The 25,103-nt window shown below is 43.6% G+C and overlaps 1 protein-coding gene across 2 annotated transcripts in view; it reads left to right on the forward strand.

Annotated features, from left to right (window-relative positions):
• Nucleotides 1-25,103, forward strand: part of RDH13 (retinol dehydrogenase 13) — a 163,049-nt gene that overhangs the window by 97,742 nt on the left and 40,204 nt on the right. For both annotated transcript variants that reach the window (XM_085611595.1, XM_085611594.1), the window contains 2 exons: nt 12,845-12,949; nt 19,976-20,188. In XM_085611595.1, the coding sequence (XP_085467721.1) occupies nt 12,845-12,949; nt 19,976-20,188 (318 nt within the window). The remainder of the gene's footprint in view (nt 1-12,844; nt 12,950-19,975; nt 20,189-25,103) is intronic.

The raw sequence follows: 25,103 nt of genomic DNA on the forward strand, positions 1-25,103 counted from the left end.
GAATTTTATGACGAAGCAACTTCATAGTTAGTAGTGACATTAGGGCATATGGTTTAGTCAAGGCATTATTATTATTATTATTATTTCTAAATTTCTAAAGCGCGAACAAATACCATAAATGGTGTCTCGGCGCTGGGCAGACAAGGAGGCACGTCCTGTGCATTATTGAGTGAATAGCCATGTCTTCACTTGCCTTCTGAAGAGCAATAGTGAGGGGCTGGTTTTTATGTGATGGGGCAAGGAGTTCCAGAGCCTCGAGGCGGCCACCATGAAGCGTCTGTCTCCCCAGGTGACTGTTCTCACTCGTTGAATGCATAGTGAAGCGGATGAGGCTGATCTTAGCGCTCTTTTGGGAACGTACAGCTGCTCAAAGCAGGGACTCTAGGCTTACAGGGTGTGCCCACAGGGTGGCTTGTTTGATTAGAAAGTCAAGCTAGACCTAGCAGATACAATCCAGGCTAATTACTCTATCTAGAGGGTAGACATGGTGGGACGTAGGGGCGGAGGTCTGGTCGTTGTTTTTAAATCTCATCTTAAATGTCTGATAGAATCAGACTTTAATCTACTAACCTGCGAAGTCCTCCATTTCAAACTTATTACCTCAGCCACCTGTTTGTTTAGTGGGCTGCTGATCTCATGGAACTTATTTATTTATTTTTTTTCTATTTATTAATCTCAGAGAGGTATTGCACACATATTTATAACCATTGCTTATTCACAATCACAATTCAAAATTTCCTACTTTAAAATAAAAAATCAAATAATAACAGATCAGATATTCATTATAGCCCAATTTCTAATATTCTTAATACATTTACCCTACCCTGACCAACTATTTCGTTATTGGGGACCAGAGTTTCTTCCCCCACGCTTTAGCCTGATGACCCTTAGACTCATAGAGTGCGTGTTCCAGTTTATAAATGGCGATTAAGTGGGCCAGCCACTCATGGAACCCAGGGGGCTCCAAGTCCTTTCATCTAGTTGCGATTATAACCCTTATAATCGTGACTGAAATTAATACAAAACTGATCTGGTCTTGGTCCAGCCCTATACTGTTGTCATGCCCACCATCATAAGCGAGGGAGTTAGGTCAACACTTTTACCTAAGATCTTCTCCCAGAATTTTTCTAATTCCCTTTTTAAAAGATCTAACTTGGGGTAACCGTAAAACATGTGTATCACCTCAGCCGGTCCAACCCCGCACCTGGGGCATTTTTCATCCTCCCTTTTTCCCCAATTGAATAATTTAGCAGGGGTATAATATAGGTTAAAAATTGTCTTAAAATGTTGGGCCTTTAGGTTGGTTGATAGAAACGTTCTTTTGGCCAGCACCAATGACATGTCTATATCTATATCCTCATTCTCTAGTTGGCTGGCCCATTTCATCTCCGTTTTGTCCATGTCATCAGGGGCTTCCTCCATCATAATACCATAAGTGTTTTATTTTATAACCAGATCCCCCCCCCCGCCCCCCCCCCCCCCCCAGGATCTCAAACAGTGGGATCTTTGCCATTGAAATCGTTTCCCAAAAAATCCCTTAATTTGTAACTACTTATAATAATGCCTGTCTGGGACTCCATACTCTATCTGTAAGTCGGGGGAACGTTTTGGTTGATCTACTGCCTGAATATCTCCCACTATCCTCAAACCAAATTGCTCCCATTGCTTGCCAATGGCATCATAAAACGCCAGGGGAATAAAGGACGATCGCCAAATGGGTGTATGCCTTGTAAATTTTTCAATACTCCAGTGTTTTTGAATTTTTCCCCATGTTTTCCAGGCGTTCCTAATAATTTTGAATCCTACCTTTTTTTAAAACCTGGGTTCGAGCTGGCGAAGCAACAGCGCTCTAGCACCATTCCCCAGTGCCAACTCATAAATTGTTGGTAGACCCTCACCCCCTACAGCTCTATCTCTGCCATCCTTTTCTAAGAGAAGTATACTCATATATTGCAGTAATGCTGCTCAGTGGTAAAACGTAAGATTAGGAGCGGCCCAGCCAGCCCGTTTTTACGGCAGAGTAAGAAATTTCAGAGACCTCCTAATCTTACCATATTGCCAAATAAACTTGCTAAATATAGAGTCTAGCGCTTTAATTATTGACCCTTGAATTTCCACTGGAAGTGCCCTAAATAAATATAATATCTTGGGAAGCATTACCATCTTGAAGACGTTGATTCTCCCTATGATAGTCAGATGTAATGAGTTCATCCGCCTGAGGTCTGATGCTATTTTATTGATCATTGGATCAAAGTTAATTTGTGCAATCCGATCTGTATCCAAATTGATCCTGACCCCAAGGTAAGTGGCGGTGGGTACTCGCCGGTTATCCTGAAAGATGATATTTTCAGTGCATATTATTTGGGCCTTAGACTTATTCAGTAAATACCCTGAGTCTCTTCCATATATGATAGCCATGGCTTCTATTTCCTTCATTGCCATATCCGGGTTAGATGTTAATACCGTAATATGTCTGCGTAAGCTAGCACTTTAGTTTAAAACCCCTGGGTTACGGCCGGGATGATGGCCTGATTTTTTTATGATCTGTTGAATGAATGTATCAATATTTAAAGCAAATAAGTTTGGAGAACATGGGCACCTCTGCCTTGTTCCCCTTGCCACTCTTATGATATCAGATTCTTTGCCCATCAACTGGAGCTTTGCATATGGTGCCGTATACATTGCTTCGATTGATGTAATGGCCCGTGGGCCGAATCCCCTGGCGGCCAAAGATCCCCATAGATATTTCCATGCCATCTGACCAAACGCCTTTTCTGCGTCCAGGAGGATCATAACCAGTTTCCCCTTGGTTTCCTTGGTAATATCAAATAATCTGTTGTATCTCTGCCGGGAATGAAACCATGCTGCCAGGGCGATACAAGACTGGCTATGACCCTCCGAAGGCGAATTGCAAAGATTTTGGAATAGATTTTTGAATCCGTATTAATTAAAGAGATGGATCTATATTAAGTGGGGATATTGGGTGGCTTATCTTTCTTTGAGAAGATAACAATATTAGTACCCCTCCAAGACTCCGGCGGGCTTCCAGAGTATTGGACCCCCAAGAATAAATCCATCAGCAAGGGAGCTAGCTCTACTTGAAAGGTTTTATAAAATTCCACCGGTATCTTTTCGGGCCCTGTTGCCTTTCCTGAAGCCGGCTGCTGTATTACCATTTGCACCTCATCCAGTACCAATTCAGCCTCCAATTTGTCCCTCTCGACCCCACCCAGTCTCCTACCCTCATCATTTTGAGACCTCGCCTGTGGATTTCGCTGGGAGCCCTGTTCCTCCTCAGTGTATAGATCTTGATAGAATTTATGAAACACTGTAATTATATCAGCCGGATCTGTGTTTGTGACCCTCGGCTTATTATAGAAGATATCTGGCTCTTCGCTGCTTTTTGTCTTGTCTTTTGAGCGAGATGTCTCCCTACTTTCTCCCCAAACTCATAACTCTCAGCCCTTTGAGTCTGATACTCTGCTGCTGCTTTCTGGGAGTAATACGCACCTATCTCCGCTTTTGTTACTGTAATATGTAGCTTCGTTGTAGCCATAACGCCCCGCAATATCTTAGCAAGGTGTTTTTTTTCTAACTCCTGAAGCCTGACTCGCAGCTGCTGGCTCTTCAGCTCCCATAGTTGTTTTTGGTGCGAGACAAAGCTAACCATCTACCCCCTAAACCCGGCATTGAACGCATCCCAAACCATATTGTGCGAGGTACTATATCTATTTATATTAACAAGTCTATTATCCACTTTTTAAAGTGTCCAATGAATTCCTGATCTACCAACAACTTCCGATCAAATGTCCCTTGGCCGTGCTGTGGTTGCCTTTGCTTAATCTTTATCTCTAAGATCAAAGGATTATGATCCGACATTATTTTCGGCAATATCTTTATCCCTGCCCCACCCAAAATCTGATTTGAGATAAAGAAATAATCCAACCCGACATATTTTCGACGAGGGCATGGAAAATAGGTATATCCAGGGTCGTGAGGAAACTTAGAGTCCCATACGTCTATTAATCCATGACTTTTCGTAAGTGATGATATGGCTCTACAGACTTTGGGCTTCCGTTCTTGATATCTGTTTGACCCAGGACTCCCAACTCTATTAAAATCCCTCCACATGATCAGGGGGATGGGCCAAGATGCAAGCTCCAAATCTAACTCCTCTAGTAACTCTGGCTCATCCTGATTAGAGCCGTAAACCGTACCTATCGTTATACCCGATTCTAGTTCTACCAAGGCCCATCTTCCCCTGGCATCAACCAGTCTTCGTTTAGCTGATCCTATTTATTTTTTTGGCTAAAATAGCCACCCCTCTAATGTTGGAGCTTTGAGAAGAGCAGGTCAATAAAGAGTACTCCTTTACCATGATTAAACCCCTTTTATCCCATGATATATGCTTCTCTTGGAAACAAACAACATCCGTGGTGATAGATCTTATCTCCATGACCCTAGACCGCTTGCTCCTATCCACTAGGCTCCCAACGTTCACGGAACAGATAGTGATCTTACCCATTTGGTCTTAATGAATGAGCCTTCTTAATTTTAGCTCCCAGCTTTTCCACCCAATACTGGAGGGAACAATTCATTGTGTTGACTGTAGTTGCCCTTGTTAAATTACAATCCTGCTTTGATACCTTCCTAGTTTCCTCTCTTTGCCCCAATATTTCCCCCTTGCCCTCACCCAAAGAAGGTCCCTACCCTCCCACCACCCTACCTCCCCTCTCCCCCACCCACCCTGGCCCCTCCCTTTCGCTCCACCCAAGCCCGCCCACCCTCCCCCCTCTCTTCGGGAAGAATCCAGACCGCACATCGGTCTGTTGGGAGATGAGGAGCGAATTGCCAACACCGTGAACTAGCGTGTATACTATATTATTATAATAAGGTGAAGGTAAAAAAAGGATACAAAGAGACAAATAAATGGCAGAAAACACTCCCCCATCCGACTACAGGTAAAGCTACCCAGATATCACGATCCCATCCTGAACTTTTCTGATTTCTCTTAGTCTAATTTTAGCCTAAGCCATTAGGATGTTCTGCCTTCAGCCCTATCAGAAACTCTTTGGCCTTTATCTCTGATGTAAAAAACATTGTTGCGCCTTGCCAAACCACTTTTAAAGACGCCGGATTGTTCAGAAATCCATTGGTACCCTTATCCTGGAAGGGTTTGATTAACTACCATAGTCGTCATCTTCTCTTGACGGTGGCATGGCAAAAGTCCGGTCTGACAAAAAATGAGACATCCCCTACATTTCTCGTAGCCTCAGGTCTTGCTTTTTCAAATATCGCCTGCCTTAAAAGAAAGTTCCCGAAGAAGACTAGGATGGCCCTTGGCTTGGCTCCTTCCCTGACAGGATGTCTCAAAGTAAAGGTGTCCTATGGACTCGCTGGACCTCTTGCTGCCAGCTCCAGCCCGAGAACTCCGGGAATGCTTGCCGAAAAAGATCTAACATATAGCCCCTAATGTCCATCCCCTCCTTCCCTTCTGGAATTCCCAGGACCCTCAGGTTATTACACCGCTGGGGATTCTCACTGTCCTCCAGCTTCCATTGAATATCCGTGATCTGCTTCTCTTGTTCCTTGGATTGCATAAGTTTGTCCGCCACCTCCGTCTCAACATTGCTGATTCTAGTTTCCAGTTCTGTGATGCGCTCCCCTATAGTATTGCAGATTTTGGTCAATTTTCTCACTGCACCTTGTACTTTCCGCGCTGCGTTCTGGACTTTACGAGCCTCTTTCCGCGTCTCCTCCCGGTGTTGCATGATCGTACGGTTTCTAATGTCAGAGGGGGAGAGCCAAGAACATCCTGAGGTGTTGTAGTGTGGCCGGTATTTATAGAGTCAGTCAAGGAATAATCCCATTTCAGGCTAGCGGCCCTCACTTTCTTTCCCCCGTTCCGGCGTGCAGTCATAAAGAGGGTACCCCCAGCCGCATCTGTGTCACTGTCATGTTCAGTTGACACTGGATCCAGAGCCATCAGCCGACCACTTTAGGCCATCAGAGAGAGAAAAAAAACAATCCCTAGGGTCTATCTCCGCCTCAAGATTAGCATATGCATGTGAGGCGCTTTGATCTTGAAGTTGGAACAAAGCTTCCACTCGGTGAGCCGATCTAGATGCTGGGTTTTTTTGCCCATTGTATGTCCTCTTGGCTCTCCTCCCTCTGCCTGCTGTGCTCCCTCCTTCTTCTTATCCTGATTTAAGGATGTGACCTGACCTTGTTCCATCTGCTGACATATAGCAATGGTAGGTTTCAATACATTCCCCTCATTTGAAGTACTTACACTCTGGGTCCCTGAGTGTAGCTCTTCCACCATACTTGTATGATGACCAGTATCTACTGCAGATGCTGGTCAACGCCCTCGAACCAATCCTTGGGAAAGACCTGTTACCTCTTCCTCTGCTGTAGCAGCCACAGCTTTTTTTCCACTCGGAGCACACAGCAGCTCCAACACTGTAGTCCCCTGGAGGCGTCGTCCTGAGGAGACCCCGCCTCCTCCCTTCCCTGCTGCCAGGTCATTCTCCAGCGCTGGCCTCAGTGAGAGAGGCACCCTAGAGCTGATAACTTGTTTTGTGAAAGCAAGATGGCGGCCGCCTGAGGCCATAGTAGCGAACATGCCACTAAGCACAATGAAAATGGATCTGGAATAACGGCGAGGAAGGAAAACGATTACAAATGGCATGTACATACTGGATGTCCCTGGATGCCGTGGTCTTCGGTGCCATCGCCGACTCCTGATCGGGATCTGAAACCTGTCCGCGGGTTGCGCTGTTGCGGGAGTGGTGCTCGATCAATTGACGAGGCTGATTCTCTCCTCTACAGACTGCCAGTGCTGCTGAGTAAGAGCGTCCACACTCATGGGGCCCAAAGTTGCCAGCTATTCAAGGGGGAAGCCTGCTGTAGCCCGACCGTGGACCTAGCAGGAGGCAAAGGAAAACAAGGCTCAAAACGTTCCTCATGGAACTTAAACATCTGCTCGAACCTATTTTAGCGGAGAGATGCTTGACCATCCTGGGTGATTTTAATTTTCATTTAGACGAGGCGAACAGCCAAGATACAAGCACCCTTCTAGAAACCATTGCTAATTTTGGAATTTCACAATTAGTATCAGCCCCCACACATAAGGCAGGCCACACTGGATGCGATATTTACTATTCACACCAGAGTAGTTTATCAAAAAATCATCCCTATCTATTGGTCAGATCACAGCGCAGTTGCCTTCGAGTTTGCCCCCCTCCCGGCAACCAGAAATAACAGAATTCCTCGCCCTATGGCTAAATTCAGAAACTGGAAAGGAGTCTCAGCCGAGACTCTAGCCAGAACATTAAACAGCATACCCTGTGTAATCCAAGAGGATTCTGATAGCGGGCGCAGGCCTTCGCCGTATGGCTGGAGACTGCAGCTCAAACACTTGCTCCTCTGAAAACAATTGTTCATAGAAGACGCTTCCCTTCAGCACCTTGGTATAATGTTAGACTCAGGGCGCTCAAACAAGTATGTCGTCGTCAAGAACAAGCATGGAGAAAATCCCTAGATGAACAGGAAAGAATGGCTTATAAAAGGGATAAGCTCGCACTAATGGAAGAGAAATCCAAGTATTGCACCCACAAAATCGAAAATGCCCCCTCCTCTAAAGAACTCTTCAGGCTAGTGCAATTGCTCTTGGACTCTTATCACAATACGGAGCCAGAGAGCTCCCAAGTATTTTGTGACCAACTATCAACTTTCTTCCATTCCAAGATTATGGACATTTACGCAGATTTTGGTCTAACTACCACTACGCAGCCAATTGTTACCAGTTGGCCCCTGCCCACATATAAAGGGCCGCTGTCAGATATAACCCAAGAGACTAAAGGTCTCTCGGTGTTCCCTTAACTCTCTCCTGAGCTGGCTGAACAATACCTTCTGAAAACATTTTCAGGAACACCCCTGGATGCATGCCCTCGAGCAGTCCTTCACATGGTGTCAAATACTGTAGCCAACCCACTCTGTAAATTAATGAACAATCCGATCCTATCTGGATCCTATCCTCATTGCTGGAAACAAGCCATCATCAGGCCTATTTTAAAAAATACTAATCTAGATAGCACGGATAGTAAGAACTACAGCCCGATCTCTCTGCTTCCTATCCCAGCAAAGATCTTGGAAATGCACATTAATATCCACCTGATGCATACTGCGGAAATGCAACGCTGGTTGGATGACTCACAGTTTAGTTTCAGAAAACACCATGGGACAGAGACCGTTCTAATCTCAGGAACTGACTGTATTAGGCGTCTGGTTGATGAGGGACAAGGGGTAGCGCTGATACTATCAGCAGCAATTGATACCATCTCTCCCACCCTGTTGCTGAATAGGCTCCAACTCCTTGGCATCTCTTGTCAAGCGCTAGCTCTCTTGTCCTCTTTCCTCAAGGATAGATTCCAAAGGGTGAAGCTTCAGCGTTTCTATTCAGAGGCTTTCTCCTTGCCCTGTGGTGTGCTGCAGGGCTCATCTCTGAGCCCTACTCTTTTTAATCTTTATGTAGCACCCTTAGCGACAATAATCCATCCACTCTTCTGGAATGGAGGTAGTGTCATATGCAGATGACACACAGATCATGGTGTCAATCCCCAAAACATCAAGCTCAATAGCAGAGAATGTCTCTAGTTGCATGACCAAAGTGGCAGAGTGGATGTCATGTGATTTTCTAAAACTTAATGGTGACAAGACGGAAGTAATGATCTTTGGCCTAGGAACACTTAGCTGGAACAGCAAATGCTGGCCACACTCCTTGGGAACATGCCCTATCTCAGGAAAAAAGGCCAAGAATCTTGGAATATTGATGGACACAGAATTTAACTTTACTGCCCAAATAAATCGTACCACAACTACCTGCACATGGATTATCAGGATGCTCAAGAAAATCTTCCCATTCATTCAACAGTCTGCCCTTGTCCTGGTAATGTCCAGACTCGACTATTGTAACTCACTGTATCTGGACACAAATAAGAACACGCAGCACAGACTCCAGGTTATGCAGAATGCATTGGCAAGACTGGTCCTGGGCATACCCAAGGGACAGTCCGCTGCAAAGGGACTGGAGTCCCTACATTGGCTCACAATTAATAAACGCATTAGATTTAAATCTCTCTGCATGGTCCATAAGGCCCTTTGCCTTCCATACCCTGCAAGATTGAAAGCTATGTTTGGCTTGTATCTCCCAGCCAGACCCCTTCGTTCTTCGCTACTACTACAGCTCACGGTACCAAGAACTAAAAGAAAAAGATGGGGCGACAGAGTATTTTCTACGGCTGCTAGCAAACTCTGGAACACCCTTCCACTAACATAAGAGCCATTCCCCATCTCCTGCCCTTCAGGAAGGCTCATTTGACATGGTTATCCCCCTTATTGTTATCTTCTTATGGACTATGAGCTGGTGTTTCCGGACGGTTATCTATAGCGCCTTGACGCCTTTTTGGTAATTGCTGCGCTTTATAAATTTAAATCAGATCAAATCAAAATCAAGCTGGTATTTAAAAAAGTTGGGGATATTGAGGCCTCCATAGCAGTTATTGAGTTTTAGTTTCTTAAGTGCAAATATGCATTTTTCCCCTTTCAGATAAATTCAGAAATTACGGATATTTTTAATGAAGGTGTTTGATAACAGTAAGGGAAGCATGGACGTGATGACATTTATTTGTTGGGCAGTCGTCATTTTAATGCATTCCACTCAGCCCCACCGAGTCAAAAATTTTGGGAACCAGGCAGTCAGAGTTTCTTTCATTTTTCTTTTTTTAGAAGGTAGTCTTCATTTGATTTCCTTGTGTCTTCCAAGTTATTTTTAAAGTAGAGGCCTAGATATTTGATCTGAGTGGATTGCCAATGTAGTTTGGTATTATTCACAATGGATGGGAAAGATAGGTTATTCAAAGGGAAAACTTAGGTCTTATCAAGATTTAGGGAATACCCCGCGACCTGAGCATAGGAGTTGATTTCAGATAAGATTGCCGGGATGGCATGATCGGCCCCTTGAGAAAATATGAGTATGTTACCAGTATAAGCGGCGACATCGTAGGGAGTGTTCCCGATGGATAGGCCTTTGATAAGATTGTTTGTTCTGATGGAAACAAGGAGGGGTTAGATTGCTAAAAGTTAGAGAATTGGGGGAAAGCGGGCAACCTTGTCGCATTCCTTGAGCCAAGTTTATCTTATTGGATAGGATCCCATTAACTCTAATATGGGTTGAGGGTTGGGCATAAAGGGCAAATGTTTGACAACTGAAAGTATCTCCAAGCTTAAACTTGCTCATGACAGCTCGCAGGAAAGGCCAGGAGACCTTATCAAAGGCCTTCTCTGCGTCCATCGCCATGGCCATTGTTGGTGATGTTATAAGCCTGTTTGTGATCTGTGAATAAGAGGGGGGAGGATTTTTTCTAGTCCGGTTGCCAAGATTTGTGCATACATTTTACAGTCCAGATTCAGGAGAGAAATAGGCCTATAGTTTTGACCTCAATGGGGTCTTTCCCATCTTTATGAATCACGGTGATGTTGGCTTCAGAGGTAGTGCCTGGGATATTACCTGATCTTTCAAAGTGAGCTTAAAGTGACTCTAGTAGAAGCTGGCAGAGAACCCATCAGGCCCTGGAGCCTTGTCCAGCTTCCAGGACTGTATTGCTAATACAATCTCTAAACGAGTGAAGAGTTGGTTGAGAGAAATGTAGTTTGATTCTGAGAGAGCCAGGAGCTGGATTTTTTCCAGGTATTTCACACACTCAGCTGTTGATATAGTTTTGTTGGGGTTGTCAAGGGCTTTATAGAACTCTCTAGAGACGTTGCCTTTTTCTTTCTGCTCAATTACAGTTTTTCCGGAATTGTTTTTAATAAAATGGATATAGTTTTGGTTCTGTTTAAATTTTAAGTACTTTGCTAGCGCCTTGCCTGCCTTGTTAGAATCTTGGAAGTTTTTCATTTTATTGTGTTGGATCCAGGTGTGCGTCTGGTTACTTAAAATCTTGTATTCACATTTTAAGAATTTAATTCGTTGGAGAAGTTCCTGGTTTTTATTAACAGTGAATGTATTTTCTAGTTGTTTGATTGATTGTTCTAATTCTATGATTCATTTATTAGTGAATATTTTATGTTGGGCATAATGTTAATGAGTTCTTCCTTGATGGTGGCCTTCATAGCATCCCCGATGGTGTCTTCAGCGATTTCATTCTCAAGGAAGAAGCTGTCTATGGAATTTTTCATTTTGTCGATGATTAGTTGGTCTTTGAGAACCACTTCATTGAATATCCATTCATTCTTTCTGGGCTGAAGGGGGGGCAGGGGGGGGGGGGGTTATGATCTCTTTGTAAGTCCACAGAGACACATGCATGGTCTAAGATTAATATTGGTTCTATTGTAGATGAAGTGGCAGCAGGTGCGAATATTGTTTATCAGGATATTGTCTATCTTAGATAATGTGTTGTGTGTATGTGAGTAATATGTAAAGTCACTTCCAATAGGGTTTTGGAAGCGCCAAATATCATTCAGTAAATGTGTTTCACAGAGGTTCCTCATTTGCTTATGTGGTTTGTGTGGTCTGAATTTGCTCGTGGAATTCCTGTCTAATACAGCATCCCACGATAGGTTGAAATCTCCTGCAAGGAGAATGTTGGAATTATTTGGTAATTCACATAACCATTTGTCATGGGTGCTATCCACAAATTCTAGATTGGCTTTTTGTTTATTAAGGTAATAACCCAATTTTTCTATTTATTTGCGGGGGAAGCGGAGATGTTTTGGTTACCTTGACAACGTATGGAGTTGCAATCTTTGTGACCCTATTTATTTCCCTGCAAAAGTATTCTATCACCCTTAGGTTCTGTATAGTAGTCTAAGACCTTCCTGCGTGTTATAGGGTGATTTATACCTTTAGTATTAAGAGAGAGGACTTTTAGTGTATTTTTAGCAATGGTGTTAAGATGGGGTTGAGGGGATCAGAAATAATGCATGGTGAACGTAAGTAAATAAGTGGGTGCCTATATAAATTGTCAAGAAAGCATATTGATGCAATTGTCGTTTCGAATCATGGAGAGCTGGGGTGAAGCTAATGCAGCACGAGAATCAGTGATCATTGTGGCGATCTGTGGGGACTGTGATTATGACATCTGAAGGAGGGATAAAAAAATTATAGGAGAGGAAAAACAATAGAAAAAAGGAGAGCAAAACGTGAGCTATAAGAGCAGATAGGAAGACGAGAAAACCCTGCTCCCACCCATAACCCACCCATTGAGTACCTTTCAGGAGACGAGAGGAGATGGAGGACTTTGGCTGCTAATTGGGAGAGGAAAAGGATCATGGAAGCAGCATTCCCTGGGAGGAGAGAACAGCTACTTTGAAGAGCTATTTCAAATTAAAGTGATATTAACATTCAGCTCTGCGTTATGCATATTAGAAGTTCTGCTATTGGCAACCATAAACATTGAAACATGGTATTGTCAGGATAACAGTGTCTTAAAACAAATAAATCGGATTGCATGGATTAGCAGATATCTGCACTATTATATAGGTTGGAGAAAATGATTCTTAGAGACCCTTTATAGGTGGCCAGCCCATCAAATGAGTAGACAACATGCCTAATGTAGTCCTGTAATCCAAAGATCAAGCTATGCTTATAACATTGTAACAACTACATCAAATGGCATGCAGAAACAGTTGTAACTCCTGTTATTGATGAAAACAAATTGCCGGCTAGCTCTTGATCAGCCACCAAGTGTTGAAAGTCCTTCTAAGTCAAAGTGGGTTACATTTGATCCATTCTTATTGTGTTGTCAGTTAAGCTAATTATGCTCTCTGTGTACTTGTGCAGAAGAACCACACGTAGATATCCTAATTAACAATGCTGCCATAATGAGATGCCCTTATTGGACGACTGAGGATGGATTTGAGATGCAGTTTGGAGTGAATCACTTAGGTAAGAAGAACAAATACAAAAATGTTATTTTTGTGCGAATCTGAGCATTCAAATTGAAGCAAATACTGTTCACCACAGTATTAACGGCATATCAGCTATTAAATATTGGGTTTGAGACACTTTGAACATAAATCATTTTAAAAAGGTGTTAACAGCTTAATTTGTGTAATGCTTGGCTTCAGAAAAATTGGCTGCCTCCCTGAAATAAGTGGTTCAAAGCCACCCCTTAACCGCTGACTGTATGCATTTCTGTTGTAATTAGGCAATTTACTTATCATATGATCACGCTAGCTCTTTTTTGGGGATTCCAGCGTGCTCCCATGTTGAAGTAATGTGGACGATGCCGACACCAATCCGGCTGACTTACGGTCTATAAAAATGTAAAGAAAATAAACTATGAGTTTTTCCAATATTGTTTTCGCCAATTTTGGTTATGGCTAGTTTGGTGCTAGTTTACATTTAATTTTACCCAATAGCTAGAGTTATCAGTGATTTAAGAGAAAGATGTAAGTGGGTAGCTTTAAGGGTACAATACACTCAGCTACTACATATTTTGAGGATTCAGTTCCTGGAAATCTGAGTAATTCTCTTCCTTATCTGGTACGTGGAATCCTCTATGCAGCACCTGTACTCCTGGTATTTTTGGCAGTGTGACATCGCCCCACCATGGAAAAAGCTAAGTAAATATCTGAATCAAATCTATCTTTTTTTTCTGAAATAAATACACCAAGGATATATCAAGAACAAATCTCTTCGGCACAATTTCAACACATGGCCTGTTATCAGTTCTTATAAAGAGTCCAGCTGAGAAATATTTGTAGCAATCTTACTCAGTCTGAGTAACAATTAAATTGATACCACACTGATTTGGGATATTTTCATCAAAAGACAGATGGTTCTCATAGAAGACGGTCACCCTGACTTCAGCTGCAGATTCTGCTGGTACCTCTAGAATTATAATTAAATCTTTTATGCATATGCCCCGAATTCAAAGAGAAAGAATTTACCTTTTAAAACCACTTTTTAATTTAGCAGAACTTGTTGTCAAGCCTAGAAGGCACTTACATTCAGTTGAACTGCATGTTTACTAAATTCTACATTACAGTGGAAAAGAAAATCGCCACCAAGACACTCCACCGGAAATAACTTTAGATATCAGACATAGTCGTTCCCATCTAGACTTGGGGCCTCATTACTACCCTGGCGGATGGAATACTCCGTCACAAATGTGAGGCAATCCTGTGCACCTTATTTCAAGCTGCTTAGAACTTATTTGAATTGTAATTTGATGGACGCAATATCCATCCCGTTTGTGATGGAGTACCAACCAAGATCGTAATCAGGCCCTTAGTATCTATACTTTTTTGCACAGACACAAGCTTAGTCAGAACAGTATTGGCTTTTTGAAAGTCCTTGTAACCTTGAGGCGCAGTCATGAACCCAGATATAACTAAAGCCATTTTTTTTAAAGTACTTTTTATCTTGATACATATTAGTCTATGCCTTGTAGTTTAATGGAACCTTTTTAAATTATTGTAATATTTTTGTATTGTATTGTAAAGATTTTTCTTATTCTAACTATAGCTACTTTTTTTACTTCTGAAATAAATTCAGAGTTTAAAGGTACCAACTTCCAGGTGCCATACTTCTGAAAATCCTAGCTTTACAAAGCAGTCAGCATACGGGTCATGTGCAAGTCGTAAACGTGTCACATCGAGACTACTGCAAAGTACGCTACACTGGTCTCTCTAAAAAGATCAAATTGACAGTATACATTAACTACAACACTAGATTGCTACATTAACCACAGGCATAAAAAGCTAGAATACAGAAAACCTGTCTTTATACCACTCCACAAGTGACCAATTGAATTCAGGATTACCTCCACAGCCCTCTGCAGCAAGTGCTATGCCTTCTCGCACAAGAGCCGAGGAACATGTAGCAAGTGCTCATAAATCTCCTTTTGCGCAACATTTATTCAGTATTTCAGCAGACATTTAACTGCCAACAAAACAAAAAAGGTGCCAGGTCCTTCAAAGTTCTGTGTCCGAGGATCTGAAATGAGCAGGATCCATCCTTAAGAGCAATTTGAAACTAATCTGCTCTTCTCAATATTTTTGAAAAACAAACAGGTCAAACAAGCACATAATGATTGATTGGTAATATAAGAATTGAGTGACCGATGACCTAGTGAGGACTATCCTTATAATCTGGTTGGAATCTAGCTGCTATCACCCCTTGTGAATGACCTTTCCCATCTACAAGTAACTTTAACCTCTCTTGTGTGAATGTGAGTATTTTCTCCCAGACATTCAGAGCAGCAATGAGGAGGAGATCCTACCAAAAGATGGTTTGATTGTTACTATCTTTGACCCAGACTCTCTATTCCTTTCCACAACAAACTGACTTCAAGCCCCACCCTCACTTCCCAAACACTTTAACCATTTAAGCTAACCAACCTTTTTCCATTACACATACCTGTAATAATGATGAGGAATTTGATCCAAGTTAACACCACAAAAGATTTCTGTAGCCCAAAAATACTAAACGCTGCAACCACCTAGGAACTCTGAACTAGTGCAGAAAATAGAGGTTATTTTGCATGATCTTATGAAAAAACTGTTCTCCTGTAAGGATGCTCTCCGACGTTTCCGGGAAGGAGTTTGAGAGCACTTATGCCCACTGTCTCCACTGCCTGCTTTTGTAGACTATTTAGAAGCAAATCATCTATGAAAATGAACCCCCGGTTTAGTCAAGAACATCCTTCTATGAAACACCAAGTCGGAATGAGAAAGAAAGATAATATAATGGCAATACAAAGTGACCAAAGCCAACTACCAGGTGCCATTCCGGTTCTATTGAAATCAATCCTGGTTTCAAGAACAGGGCTCTTGTGCTACGGCTGGAGTCATTTCTTGGAGCAAAGAAAAGGCCAATCACTTCCTGATGTGACCTCTGGCTCCAGGTAGTCAGGCGGTGCAAGCAAAAGCGAGATAGAAGGACAAAAACTGCAGCAGTTAAAAAAAAGAAAACTTCCACCAAGCCAGACCAATCTGCAGAGTGAGCAGATAAAGGAAAGGAACTGGAAACAAGGATAAACAACGAGTCAACAAGCGAGCAACAGGCTAACAAGCATAATTTTAATGGAAGTTGAAACTGTTCTAATCTCCTTTTATAATCCCCAAAGGAGGAAGTGAACCTGTTGAGAAACAAAAATGAATAGCTGTCCTCTTACTTTGGGAGTTTTTATTTGACAAGGATTAAAGGGAAGCCTTTTCCCAAAAACCCATACCTGTTGTGGGAAAAACATATTCCACTTACAGCTGTCAATATTATCTGCAGTGTTTCCAAGACGCTGCAGGCATTCTATATCCAGGCATACCATGCTGCTGATATGCAGCTGGTTAGAACTAGATTAATCCCATAATACCAAGCAGCAATTGCACGGCCGATGAAAAAGATACCACGCTGCCAAAAAACATAGCGGCGGAGACTGCACCCCAGAAGAAGGGCTGATGCCATTAGCTGCCAGGTAAGTAGGTGGTACATTCTTGACTTGATAGCCTACATCCATGAGACCCTAGCTGCACTTTCAAAGAGATAACCACAATGTTCCTTGCTAAACCCACAATCACATTATCTCCAAATTATGGAGAAGCTTTTTTGCTTTTACCAAGAATTTTTGCATAAGATATATTCAGCCAGTGGCCAGCACCCACCCCAAGACCACTGACGGCTCACAGAGATTTCTCTTTTTTTCAATGCGTCTTTGACATGCTGGTTATCAGGATGTCACCATTCCAGTTTATATGACTCTATACCAGTCACAGTACCAATATCTCCCGGTTTCCTTCTTTTCTATCACCACACTATGCCTCCTTTTCAAAAGAGTATTTAAAAAAATTGAAAAATAGCAATGGCATTGAAACAATTCTGAGGAAATACCAACCTTGATCCAGTCACACTTAGCAAGCCGAGTTCCGACACATACACAGAAATTCTGGAGGATCGCGTGAGTATCAGGAAGAAGGCAAGAATATAGCAAGTGATATATCTAGGCCTACCCTCCGTCAAACCATTTACCCACCAAAATCCCTCAAATATCAAGCCTCTGTATTTGGATTAACTATTTGGCCTTTCTGAAAAATTTCAGTAGGTTGGATTTGTTACCTTTTTTGTCTGACTCTTTACCTCTTTATTGTTGCTCCCTCTGGCCTCTTTCTCCTTCAGTATCAACCTCTTGCCCTTGTTCAGCATCATAACCCGAATTTCCAAAGTGAAATGGATTACCAATGACAGGAAAGAGACCGAAACAGAGTAAATAAAAGAAAACATAGTAGGTGACTAACAACACCAGAAACTGAAGTTGGAATGTGCTCTTTAACACTCTTTGTATCTAATGAGAACATGGCATGCACATTGGCCTTGATTTAATCCAGTCTTAGTACTGAAATTCAGGAGTAAACGAGGAGTACAGTACTTCAAGGATAAGTCACAGCAAAATATTTGTGAATCAAAACAATTGTGTAGTTATTGTATCGTGACAGCTTCAGTCCTAGCATTGATATATTTTCCAAGAGGAAATATTGGTGCAGGAAATTACTTTCTCGAATATCACTAACCATGGGGTTTGTTGGAAATGACCATTCGTTGTGTGGTACCACCTCAGATTGTTGCATTGACTATTTTTGCTGGCTGTAGAAATCTGTGCACTATAACCCTGCATACAAGTTGTAAAATGCCTGTCTCCCCCTTTCAACATGATGAATTGGAATCACAGGGCACCGAGGACCTGTAAGCTAAATGTCACAAGTGGGCTGCAGCGCTCATTGTGCCACTCATTATTGTGGCAATGTAAACATGACTGCAGGCTGATTGTGCAGGTTTAAACTGCAAATTCGATCTGTCAAAGCAATCTCTTCTTACAGGCCCTAACCATTCTTTTAAATATTAATACGTTACCTCTCTGTGGCCTTATATGCCCAAAAGGCAGTGTAATTAGTATTTAAAAGAGGCTTACAATATTACATTTAATATTTGCTATCCCCGCATACAAAGCAGCTACAGAGTTCATGCTAGGACTTTTTTTACAAGCCCAATTCATTGGTAAGGGTGGATTGTAATACATATTTTGAAACGGGTACTTTTAGAAAGTCACCCATTGCATGAGCTTCCATTTGTCACCCATGAGCTCCTTAGCTTTCCTGACGAGGCATGAACTTGCTCTCAGAGCTAAGACAAATGCCTGGGGTGTGCAGAGGTCTTCTGTTTCCCTGACCGGCTGACTATCTGGGGTGTTCACAGGAACTTAATGAACTTCAAACAGGCCTACCCTGTCACAGGCAGATGTAGCTAAAACCTGGGTATGCTTCCCTTCCTTTATCAGTAAAGCCAGTCAGGCATCTGGCCCAGTGGGAAAGGAGCTTCCCCCAGAACCCACCTTTGAGTGACCACAGAGGTGGCTTCTCATTTCACACTGGCCACACCTCTATGGTGGTCACAGGCACCCTGCACAGATGAGGACAGGTTCTGCCATTTTAGGCAGAGAGGGGCGCTCTGAGATTGTTTGACACAGAAAGCACACAGAAAAGCTGGAAAGGTGGGTATGGTCACTCCTGGGAACATTTACCCCATTGGTTAGAAAGTGGACAGGAGTTTCCTCCACCCACAGGTAGGCACTGGACATAATGTGAGACCCACAGTTGCCACCTCAGATCACTTCTGGACCTGTGGAAGAACAGAAGAGGACTGAAGCCAACTTGATCCCCCTCTTTTGTCCAGGAGAAGGAAGTGGACTTCCCGGGCCTGTTTGGGCTACAAGGACACAACACGTTTGGAGAGGCCTTTTTCTGCATTCCAAGCAGACCAGTTCCAACTGGAACTGCTGTGGACCCTGGTGTTGGCCTCTGCGGGTCAATCTTGACCACCAAGAGCTGTGCCCAAGGTCCTGGACCTTTAGCTGTTGTTAAAGTTTACTGGTGTTAAAGTTAACTGATACCTGAGGCTTAGAAACTTTTGTCAACATTTTGCTCTAAGAACCAACAAGGGACCAGAAGCAACCTGCCAAGGCAATTTGACAAAGGTACATTGCAGCTGAGCTAGATTCTTCTCTGCTGCAGCAAATCTGATTCAGCGAGACTGCTTGGAGAAGGTATATGGTCTCGTGGAGCCCTCCTCAGCTACAGCCTTGCCTGCTGGAACAATTTGAGCTCCGAAAAAAGTGACTAGGTCTGAAGGTGGAAATCTTCACTGGCGAATGGGCGAAAAGTATCTGGCCAATGAGGGACCTTCTATGGCCGTGAAATTCAGATTTCTCCCTCTCTGAGCTTTCCCGCCAAAAGTCAATGACTTCACAAGAGACCTTATCCAGCAGCTACAAGAGACCTTGTCCAGCAGCTATCCCACAATGTGGATCCCCCTTTGGTAACAGACTACTGCTGTGCCCCGCTGCAATTTTTGGCATCCATTCCAGAGACTAAATCCAAGGATAAAACCTTTCACCTTCACACATGTGGTCCCTGTAGCCGAACCGCTCTTCTATGCGGTCTGCTGTAAACCTTACCCTTGTCCTAGTCGAGTGCAACCAGATGGCCTTGGTTGGAGTTTAATGCTTTTTGGTCCTATTTTGAACATTAAATATTCATAACTGTGGTTCTCCGTATTGGATTTTTGTTGTCATTGTGTCATTTTGTTTATTAGACTTCACTCTGTTTTTAAATCGGTCTGAGATTTGTTTTATGGAGAATTTATTACTGTTTGAGTACTGCATAGATACTTTACATATTGCCTGTGAGCTAAACCTGTCTGCTTTGTGCCATAGCTTCCAAGGGGTTGAGCTCAGGTTCATTTAGTGGCTCTAGGGGTTCACCTTGACAAGGATTATAGTTATTATTTTAGTTGGGTTCTCACCCTTTCAACTAATACCCCGATTTCCTACTGTGCTTTTATTGTTTTTTCTGTGTAGACATATTACTAGGTTCCATTCACCATTCTGATAATAAACTCTGTTTCTTTACGATTGTTTAGGTCATTTTCTGTTAACCAATTTACTTCTTGAGAAGTTGAAAAATTCTGGACACTCCCGTATCATCAATGTCTCCTCCTTGGCTCACATAGCAGGGGATATCGATTTTGATGACCTAAACTGGGAGAAAAAGAAGTATGATACAAAAGCAGCTTACTGTCAGAGTAAACTTGCAAATGTGTTATTTACGAAGGAGCTGGCTAGACGCTTGGAAGGTGAGTAACTTGGGAAAGCCCAGGACATTCATGCCAAAGGTACATATGATTTGTATTCATATTGTGTATCTTTAACTTTTCCCTTTGTAATATTTTGCACAGGAAACCAGCAAGCCACATATTTTCAGCATATGTATGTGAAAATTCTTATTTGTGAAAGGTTCATAAAGGAAGGAAGTAGTTTATTGCCTGGTTGTCTTTAATGTCCTAGATGCTGTGGTTTGGATTGAAAAGCATGTAAACTACTGCAGCAGTAATACAGCATTGCGTGTGACCTTATACACACATACATATACATACTCACTCAGACACACAGCCAGACATACTCACCAAGGGTGTGAGTCTAAAATGTGTAAACTCCAGAAAGATACAAAATAAATAAAACACAATAGAATAATTTGAAAGAAAAGACTAAGAAAATTACTACGCTGTCTTTTTGTCACTAAAAATGTGACGTTTGTGAAGCAGGCGCCTCTGAAGGGCAGGAACATGTGTTGTAAGGCAGATGTCTCGTTCAGGTATTTAGTTTTGGAGGCATAAAAAGGCTAACCTTATGGCAGATTAATTTGAAGAGGTCCCTATAGGTCGGGTTTGCTTGGTGCGCTAACAGGCAGTCGTTCCCACTCCGGGCTCACACTTTGTGCTCCGTTTAGCCACTTTAATCTTGTTTTAATTGCACACATCAGCATTAAAGTGACTCACTGTGGATGAAGTGAGATGGAGCGTGATGGCTGGCTTCTGCTTCCGTACACCTGCTAAGATTCTTCAGTGGATAGTGACATACGGGCCACCCCTTTTCTTTGCCTGTTGGTGGCATGTATGGTCTCCACTGTCTGACCTGCTGAAATGTGCTGTATCTTCGATGCCTCCTAGCAGGGTGGCACCACCTCTGCCTCTTGGACTCCTGTATGCCCTCCCCACTATGGTCACCTTGAGTAATTAAACAGATTGCAGTCAAGGGAGAGTAGAGGTAAACAATTATGTGTTGATCCATGAGTGTGTCTACACCTTTTTAATTAGGTGACCCTCCTTGTTGGTGTGGACCAACTACAGCTAGGAAGCGTGTGAAAGCCACTCAGATCTTTGTGACGAAAGGATATCTTCATGTCTGTCCACTTGAGGACCAGACTGTGGTGCACTTAAGTCTACTTGTTGTCTGGCACATGTGCACTTGGTCTGTTTCAGGTTGTGTCAGAGTGGTGAAGGATAAAGAGGGCAGGCCACCACAACAGACCAAAATGTACAAGCATAAAGGGGCCCCGATATTCAGCACTCGTCGGATTCTTCAGAAGTCCAGATTAAAAACCTGCAGGTTGCATCAGGAAATTCACTACTTTTGTTTGCATTTTTTTCATACATGAAACAGGTCATTTTAATTTACGAGGTTTTAGATAATAGTTCCACAGTTGCTGAAGGCCTATATAAAAATTTCAGGCAACATATTCAAAATGGTTTCTAATGCATCTTTATTCTGGTCCACGCATTATGAGAAGGGTGTGGTGAACCCGAACAGCGGGGTTTTTCGTTTTTCAGTCCTGCAATCTCCCGAAAGCTCTAAAATAGGGTGCTCTCTAAAACGAACAATGGGAGACTGCTTTACTTATGTTAAAGCACAAAGCGCACACCCATACCCTTATATATTCTTGAAAGATTTTGGTATACAGTTGCTTATAATCTGCATCCCTTCCTGTACCACTTCCCTGCCCTGCTAATGAGCAAGCAACGCTATTGGAAATTAAGGTCCTGGTTACGATGCCGGTTGGACTGACCACCGCAGCCGCAATCCAATTCCGACCGCTGAGGCCGGAAAAGTTCCCCCCCCCCCCCCCCCCCCCCCCCCCCCAGCAGCTTGTCCTTTTGCTGCTTCTCTCTGTGAGGTCCCTGATCATGGCGGGTCGGGCCTGTACCCATGCACAAGGGGCCCTTCTGATGGTTGCTGTCATGCTTGCGACACATCGGAACCCATTCTTCCTGGCTTGCCATTCCTGCTGCCTGCTGTGGGCAGTGAATGAATTCCCCCCCTGATGTACGAGCTCATCTCTGCAGGGTCACCCCAAACCTTTTGCCTTCACCCCTCCTGTTTTGCTCAATTCACTTTAGTTGGCTTTATGCACTTTGCCACTGCTAACTAGTGCTAAGTCCATGTGCTTGCTCCTTTAAAAATTGTAAAATTGGCTTACACCCAATTGGCACATTCAATTTACTTGCAGTCCCTTGTAAAATGGTACTATATGTACCCAGGGCCTGTAAATTAAATGTTATTAGTGGACGTGCATCACTTATTGTGCCACCCAGTGAAGTAGCCCTTTAAAACATGTCGGGGGGGGGGTGGCGTGGCCAGGATGGCGGACAGCTAAGACGCATTTTATTGTTGCTTCATCGCTGCCAACCACACAGCTTCGTCTAGCACCCTCCCTGTCGATTGTATCAACTCCCAGAGGTGTTTTTTTGTGAGTGGAGGTGGTCTGGCATCCTAAGCTGTGTTGCTGGTACTCCTCGCCGGTGGCTGCTATCCCTAGGAGCTGAAAAGTAACCACTGTGCCTCTCCTGGACATCTCTGCACTACGGGGTAAACCTCCACCCCAGACTCCTCACCTGCTTCCAAGCTCGCACAGCCCTGAGCTGTGATATTTGGGGGCGGCTGGCCCCAGGGCTGCTCTGGGTGCCTGAGAATCAATAGGCTTAACTGCTGTGTGCCCTCCAACCACTTACCTGTTGTGCCTGTACTGAGGATTACCGGCGATCAACATAGCCTGATGAGACTACCTTGGCCTTTATCCTTGAGGGCCTCCTCTTAGTTCCCTGCCCCCTCAGGGGTCATCTGAGTCAACCAGGACTCTGCTATATGTATCCGAGGGCCCAAGATCAGTTCCGGTTCTGCTTGGAGCTCGAGGCAGTTGCCTCCCCCCATGATTCTACCCATTCTGCCTCATTGACGTGCTGAACTTGGGGGCCATACGAGGTACTGCTTTGCAAAAGGGAGAAACAATACTCTATGAAACTGACCTTCCCCGATGTCTAGTACCCCTTCCCACATTGGACTTACATTGGTTACCACTGGGAGACGCTAACAGCAGCTCTTGACCCAGATCCATGGTTATGTCTTTGTCTGGTGCCAAGAAGGACCACTCTTTCTGGGGGGAGAAGGTCACAGCACTAGAAGATAAGGAGGCCGGGGGCGAAGAGGAGGTTGAATGGCTACAGCAGGAGGCACTCCGCCTCCAAGAACATCAAATCAATCTACAGGCATATTCCGAACACCTAGAAAATCGATCTAGGCGAGAAATATTCATATCCGAGGTGTCCCAACGGCTGATGAGGAAGTTGACCTGGGTGAGTACATTGGAGCTCTCTTTCAACACATCTTGGGGATCTCTGCAGAGCCTGACGCAAAGCTGGACCAGCTCCATCGGGTGGGCCCACCTAGAGCAGCGAATGACCCTCCTAGTTTGTGCGATACTAGTGTGTCCACGAGTTCCAACTTAAGGAATCCATTCTTTGCAAGGCCCGGGATGCACATCCGCTGCAATTTCAGGGTCAACTTCCTCTGTAATTTCAGGTTCTGGCAGCCATCACTCTCCACAAAGCGGCAAGACTTTTGTCCAATTACTGCCTAATTGTGAAATGCGGGTATCTCTTACTCCTGGGGCCATCCTATCTGAATTATTTTCAAACTCGAGGGCAAGCTCCATCAGTTACGATCCCTCATGGAGGCCTGCTGAGTGCTGGGCATCCAAGTTCCTTCTCCAGAGGGGCAATCAACTTGCTCACAAACACTGAAAGCACAAGAGTTGTCACGCTGGGCACATTCCAAACATCTATCTGAAAATCTTCGACTGGACCCTGCGAAAATTGCAGTGAAACGGAAATCAGTCCAAGCGATGCTCTCCTGTGAAACCGACAGAGCTACTTCCTCTTTATGCTAATGATAATTTCCCCTATGCTCTTTTTCAGCCGGTGGAACTGAGGGAGGTGGGGACGGACTGTTCTGATTTAGTAATCACAATCTGGATGGGTTGAATCTAGACTATGCATTATCTGCTCTTTCCACAAATGTTGGACTATTACAAATATTTATCTGCTTCTATATTTTGTTTCTTCAGGGGACTTTGGAGTTTTTTTTCTCCTTCCTTTAGCATGGTCAAGCCTGGTCTATCCTAGCTGTCTCATGTTGGAACAGTGGGGAAAGCAATGTATTTCTGCTGTATGGCTTTCTAGACTTCCATGGGTGACCTCACAGCATTCTTCGACCTCACTCACTTCGCATGAAGCTTAAAGTCCTTCGCCTGAATGTAAGGGGGCCTTAACAATCTCACAAAAAATGCTGCCATCCTCTCCCTACTTGAGCACTCTGGTAGACATTTGTCTACTCCAGGAGATGCACTTGCTCCCTAAGATGTCCATAGAATGCAGCCTCACTGGTTCCTGTGCCAACTATGGTCTTCTGGTCCCATGAAGAAGGATGGGGTGGCTGTTCTCTTCTCCCAGGTCTTCTAGGGAGATATCCTCTATACTGTAACAAAGGTTAAAAGGCACCTCCTTGCACTCCGTCTGGGGATAGGTGTGTTTCACTTGACTTTGGCAAATATCTATGCCCCTAATGATCCCTCTTCTGTGCTCCAAACCCCTGATGCAGCTATACTGATAGGACCGCATGACTACATGATTGACAGCAACTCAAATCTTAAAGACGCCAAAGTAAGTGGCTTCTTCTTCTTTTTAGAGCAACTTTCAAATGGCATAAATAAACACTAACGGGTACAACGGTAACCCTTATTTCTCCATGCTTTGTCAGGCAGTGCAACAGCGCCCACGCTCATCTAACTGGTCCTGTGACACCGCGCACATTGTAGGAATTGGGGCTTCGCTGGCAACAGTTGTGAAAGATCACAGGCAAGTCCGTGCACCGTTTATT

Source organism: Triturus cristatus, chromosome 6, assembly GCF_964204655.1.
Source record: "Triturus cristatus chromosome 6, aTriCri1.1, whole genome shotgun sequence".
Taxonomy (NCBI): domain Eukaryota; kingdom Metazoa; phylum Chordata; class Amphibia; order Caudata; family Salamandridae; genus Triturus; species Triturus cristatus.